The sequence below is a fragment of the Labeo rohita genome, chromosome 12, assembly GCF_022985175.1.
Source record: "Labeo rohita strain BAU-BD-2019 chromosome 12, IGBB_LRoh.1.0, whole genome shotgun sequence".
Taxonomy (NCBI): Eukaryota; Metazoa; Chordata; class Actinopteri; order Cypriniformes; family Cyprinidae; genus Labeo; species Labeo rohita.
This window is the reverse complement of record NC_066880.1, coordinates 28,646,707-28,652,944: the sequence shown is the minus strand read 5'-3', so window position 1 is coordinate 28,652,944 and position 6,238 is coordinate 28,646,707. Positions and strand designations below refer to the sequence as shown.

The 6,238-nt window shown below is 37.0% G+C and overlaps 1 protein-coding gene across 1 annotated transcript; it reads right to left on the bottom strand.

Moving 5' to 3' along the window:
* Positions 1–1,261: 1,261 nt before the first annotated feature.
* Positions 1,262–4,791, bottom strand: wfikkn2b (WAP, follistatin/kazal, immunoglobulin, kunitz and netrin domain containing 2b). Its single transcript, XM_051123619.1, has 2 exons — positions 4,434–4,791; positions 1,262–3,405 (listed from the first exon to the last, which is right to left on the bottom strand). The coding sequence occupies exons 1-2, from the start codon at positions 4,632–4,634 to the stop codon at positions 1,909–1,911; spliced, it is 1,698 nt and encodes a 565-aa protein (XP_050979576.1). The 5' UTR covers positions 4,635–4,791; the 3' UTR covers positions 1,262–1,908.
* Between the last annotated feature and the right edge of the window lie 1,447 nt (positions 4,792–6,238).

Below are 6,238 nucleotides of genomic sequence, written 5' to 3'. Positions count from 1 at the left end.
ATAGGGTCGTATGCAATAGTGATGTTATTCATTTCACACAACATGATGCTTTAAGGCAAAACTTTACACTGCTCAGTTTTTCAATTTTGGGCTTTTTGGCTTTTCCTAGTGTTTATTTGATTACACTTTATGTATTTGCGTCTGTAGATTTTAAATGTGATATTCAGGCGTGTTTTCTCAAAAAGTTTTTTCTCCACTTCAGCAGCACTTACATGCACCAAAATTTAGACTTTTATTCCTATCTACATTCTGAAGGTTTTTACTGAAGGGTTTGTTCATATATCGTTCACTTAATATGTCGTTAATATTTAATTTCTGGAAACATGATGAAAACCCATTTTCTCCAGTTGTTGAATGTATTTTCTGATTTATGGAGTGATACAAAGAGAAATCAAAAATACCTTCAGTAAAAACCTTTGACTCTAATATGTCAACGAAATAAAATAACATTTTTGAATCTGGCTTTATCCAGTGTTCAAATTAATCTCCTGAAAGTTTATGAAAATTAGTGCATGTTTAACTAGATAATGAAAAATGTGTTTCTCCACTTCAGCAGCACTTACATGCACAAAAACTTAGAGTTTTATTCCCATCTATATTCTGAAGGTTTTTACTGAAGGGTTTGTTCCTACTTCATTCCCTTATATATATAGTTAATATTTAATTTCTGAAGACATGATGAAAACGCATTTTCTCCAACTGTTGACAGTTTTTTCTGATTTATGGAGTGATAAAAAGAGAAATCCATAATCCCTTCAGTAAAAACCTTTAACTCTAATATGTCAATAAAATAAAATATTTTTTTTTAACCTGGCTTTATTTATCCCATGTTGAGATTAATCTCCTGAAAGTTTATGAAAATTAGCGTGTGTTTAATAAGATAATACATTATTTTGTATATTTAAGCATACCTTTTCATAAAAACTTGTAATACAAGAAAGTTTGCAATTATTAATGTAATCAATCATCTGTGTAAGTATGATGACATCTATTAGTCATTTTTTACACTATTCATCTGTAGTGTCTTGTCTTTCTTAAAAAAAACTTGAACCAGGTAAAAAAAGGTCAAGTCAAAATTGCACTGAAGATAAACTTTGCTTGTTTTGTGAAAGCAGATTACCTTCCAAACATTTGGCTAAGAAAATGTCATCATAATTGTAATGCATAATCGGTGTTGTGCACTTAAAAGTAGAAGAATTAGACTTAGAGTTTCAAATGTTTATTTTTGCGTCACTTTACAATGCAAATCATGACAGACACTGAACTAAAGAAATAAAAAAGACAACTGAAGAAATACGTAAGTGCTTGTAAAAAATTAGCGTTTTGGTTCATCAAAACAAAAATTCAAAATAAATAGCTTAAAATTAAATGCAGTCCGTGCTAAATCATATACACTCAGTTCTATACACAAGTGAGCCTTAAAGACGGATTATTTCTCCTACTGAAATCGATCTTATGTTCAAAATTATACAACTTATCTAAGTGCATTAAGCAATCTAACTCTATAATACAACAGTCATTTAATTACTAGGAACAACAAGAACAAATTTTCCGCCGTGAAAGTTCAACCAAGCAGAGAGAGAAAAAGAAAAACATTATTTTATCAAAATCATTAGATCACACGGTGTTTATATTTATAGGGCAGCTCCATTTGAGGGATTTTTGGGAGAACAGATGGGTTTGATTAATATGTCCACAAATGTTCTTTAACTTTAAACTGTAAGGCCAGCTCTTAAAACACCTTCCAAGTAGATGTGAGCATTTCTATTCAAGCTGTAGAAACATATCTAACCTTGTCAAAGCAAACAGTCTGGGTACAAAAGCTGTACATAAAAGACTGATTCTTAGAACATCAGAACAACGATTTAATCGTTACTTTATGTGACGTCAAGACATCTGGAAAAAGTCCTACTGGATGAACTCTTTCAAAATGTCACAGGTGTTTTTATTGATGACCTCGCGGAGCTTACGGACGCGCCGGACGCTGGAAAGGACGATGAAGCTGTCGGGCTGCAGGACGGCCATGCCGTTGTGGACGTCCCCCATGATGATGATCGGACCGTCGGAGGTGGTGATGTTCGGACATGGACAGGCCCAGTCCATGTTCTGCAACGTCACCTCCAAAGGTTCGTTCCCGAAGAACTTCAGACCCATTTTCTCATCCTTCAGGATCTCCTCCACAGTGATTAGAGCGTGACCCGAGTCCTGGTCCTCCGTGAGCTCCGTCATACGTCCCAGGATCACAAAATCACTTTTGCAGAAGCTGGTCACCATCTTGTGCCGTGGCTTGCACGGCTTGCAGCGATGGTTCCTCGGGAACGGGCAGGTGTCCTCGCACACTTCTTTGGTTTTGAAGTTGTTCTCGTTGCCTTTGCAGCCGCCATATACGAAGGGTTGGCACTGGCGCTGGGAGCCACTGTAGGCCCAGCGAGGTTCATACGCCTTGCAAGGTCCCTGGTAGATTGGAAGGTTACAAGGAGCGGCGAGTTCGTCCCGACATGATGACATGCAAGTCTCGTAAGTGTCAAAGTGGTTGCGGTTTTTGCTGCAGTTGCCATAGGTGAAGGTGTAGCAGTTGTTCCTCTGGGGGTCGTAAAACCAACTCAACTTTTCCTCCCCACAGTCTTCACTGTCAGGCACCTTAAAGCACTCCTCTGGTGGGAAACGAGTAGAGTTCGACTTCGTGACCGGTTCTTGCTCAGCTACGGATAGCGGAAAATGCGCTTGGACGGAGCCGCCTACATTCGTAGCCGTGCATGTATAGACACCGGCATCTTGCAGTTGGGCGTTGTAGACAACCAGCTGGCCGATGTTGGTGACTACAACATTCCCATGCACGTGGTTGGGTTTCATGACCACGTTTCCTTGCCCGTCCATCTGCTTCTCCCAGGTGATCTCTGGCTTCGGCCGGCCAGCGACTTCGCAAAGGAAGCTGGCCGTGTCACCGACGAACACGGACTGCTGCAACGGGCCGTTCACCATGACGGGAGCGTGCACGTCTACAGGAGTGGTTCGCTGGAGCGTGGTGGTGGGCAATATGGTGGTGCCTGCCGGGAGAGGACTAGTGTTGGGCCAGGTGAGGTGGAAGCGGCACGTCACCACCGATAAGGAGATGCCTTTGGAGCACGCTTCCGCATCCATGTAGCACTTGTTGTAGTAGGTCATCCCATCCGAGGCGCAGGTGAAGTGGGGCTCCCTCTCGCAGCGGTCACGGCACTTGCACACTGGCTGGCCGTCCCAGATGTCGCACTCGGAGCCCTGCTGAGTGCACATGAACTTGTCGCAGGATGCCTCCTTTGGCATGCCCATGGGCCCTTTCTTGCCCGTAGAGTCGATGTAGCGGGCCGCCACACAGCTGCGATTGCCGCAAACATTGGCACAGCACTTTTCAAATGTTTCACATTCCTGAACAAAGGAAAGAGCGAATGCATCATTTTGCATGATATTGCAGTTGCATTTTCTTGATAATCATGATTAAATTAAAAAAACGTATACAAAATAATAAATTACTGTAATATATGTAGAGTTTATTTGCAAAAACAGATCCCTCTTAACTCTAAATTTTAAAAATAATCTTTTTTATGATATCATGTTTTTATTGTGTATTATTGTGTTAGTTCACTGTATTTTTTCAGTTATTTTACTTAATCAAAATAACCCAACTGCAGTTTGATTGAGATTAACAAAATGTTTTTAAAATTTGTTAAAAATTCTGTTTTTGCAAATGAACTCTCTTAATATAAAAAAATTTATATACATATAAAGTACATATTTACAAATGAAATTGATAGGTGATAGATGATATGTATATCATCTGTGTGATGTATGTATATGACATGTATATATAAATGTATATATATAAATGGACATTAATGCATGCTAGTAATATATATATATATATATATATATATATACATACATACACACACGCAATATTATATATATATATACATATATATATGAAATGGACATGCATGCATGCAAGTCATTTATATATAAATTATTGTACATATATATACATATATATGTACAATATTTTATATATAATTTCTATATAAATGTAATTAATATATACATTTATATATACATTTATTTATATATATAAATTACTTGCATACACACATGTATATGTATATATATATATATATATATATATATATATTTAGTAGTCAACATTTGAGGTGGATCAAAACCTTTCATCAAAGTTGTCCTAAAACCACCAAAACAATACCCAACAACAACTTTGATTAACATTTTTGATCCACTTAAAATGTTGACTACTATACATATATATATCTATATATATATAATATATATTGTATATATAAATGAAATGGTTATGCATGCAAGTAATATGTACATAAATTACTGTATATATACATATAAATTGCAGTCAAAATGATTAGTATTTTGAATGGAATGAAAAGGCAAACCTGATCAGATTCACATTCTCGCGTGCAGGTGCTCATTGCATCAACCCACAAGTTTGGGTTCATGTCGTTTGGACAGATCCCTGCGTGGGAATACGCAACTCTTTGCAAAGTCATGCCTTTCACGCATTGCCTGTCCACAAATAGCAGCAAAAAGTGTCCCGAGACGAACCAGATCCAGCGAGGAAACAGCATCCACCACATGTTGGAGGGCAGAAATGAGGACTTATTTTGAGGAGTTACTAACCTAATTTTATTGAAACAGCTGAGCCAGAATTGTGCGCCTCGAGCTTCCAAGCAGCAGGAGACAAGGAAAAAAAATCTCTCCCAGTGATTCAGAATACTGTGAGTGCAAAGTGAGTTTAGATCTCTGTATTTATACTCTTTAATAGTTTTGACTTCTTGAGCAACAAAGGCTATTCTCCTGACCACAAAACTCGCCTTACGCGCTATGACAGTTATGAATTACTCTGTAGTTCTAGAGAGAGGATTAAAAACATCTGGTCCAGATTTGGGTTGGTACTGGGACACCTGCCTCTCTTTCAAAGCGCTCGAGGCTGCTGCTTTAACCCTTTATCCTCGTGATGCGCGCGCGTGGGAATCGTGCGTACGCGATGCATTCAACATGTTGAAGACACTTTTAAACGAAATATACCACATAAGAATCCAAAAGCAAGAACTGGGTAACAAACTTCATTTTTTTTTTTTTTTAAATATCAATAACCAGTTAGGCTACAGATAAAATCTCCATCATGCTTGAGCAATACAAAGGCTTTCCAGGAAAAAAAATAGCCTGTATGTGCGAGGTAAGAAAGTAAGCTGTCACAACTGAATTAGTGTTACTTTGTGCTTTTGTTGATTGACAATAAATGACCGAATCAACAGGTACTGTATGTAAAAGTCCATCAAAATCATACAAATACTTTCCCATCAACTTTACATCTGAGGCGCATTCAGTCCAAATGCGTTATAACACTCCACGCTTTTCCTTTTGATATGCGGGTTGTTAAATTAAACGTTATCATGGAATATCATAGAATTTATCATTAGGGATTATAACATTATCAATAAAGAGCTTGCTCTTTCATAAAGGAAAATTGGAACATACATTGGGAGAGAAAACTGAAATAAAGATAAAATGCACAAAAGATGCATTTTATTTTATTCGCCTTTATAGCACTAAAGGCAAAACGTTTTGACGCATGCTAATTTGGTGCTAATTTGATACTTAATGTTTAAAAAATGTTATAGATTTATGCCGCAAATAAAAATCATTGTAATTACAAAATATATTTTGAGACATGTTTTGTTGCTAAGCTCAAAGCATTTTTATTTCTGTATTTTAAAACTGAATGTATACGTGAATAAATGTAAATTGCACTATTTTGCTTATCAAAATAAACAGAATATGGTTTAAACTGCTGAAGTGATTGTCTTAAACAATACCATTATGATTTCCAGCTAAGTGTGTTGCACATTGTTCAATAAAAAGATATTTCTTTTTCTGCAATCTGGAGTCAAGCACATTTTGTCAAGCACAAGATGTGCCTTTAACCCTGTCATAGCTGGTCAAAATCAGCCAATGCTGATGAAATTGATGTGCAATAAATTAGCCTAAATTAATAAATAAAATGAAGGTTTATCTTATGTAAGCCAAAGCCTGTGAGTAAAACACAAAATCTATTAATGCAAAAACACTAATTCTGATTACAAAAGGGCTACATGACCCTCATAAGTCCTGCCAAAGAATGTGAACAGAACAAAGAACATTTCTTTCACAGTGCACTTTGGTTCATGGTTCACACGTT

Coding starts and splice junctions, on each gene's coding strand:
- wfikkn2b (XM_051123619.1), bottom strand. CDS start 4,634: ATGTGGTGGATGCTGTTTCCTCGCTGGATCTGGTTCGTCTCGGGACAC. Junction 3,406..4,433: donor GAGAATGTGAATCTGATCAG/GTTTGCCTTTTC, acceptor TCCTTTGTTCAG/GAATGTGAAACATTTGAAAA.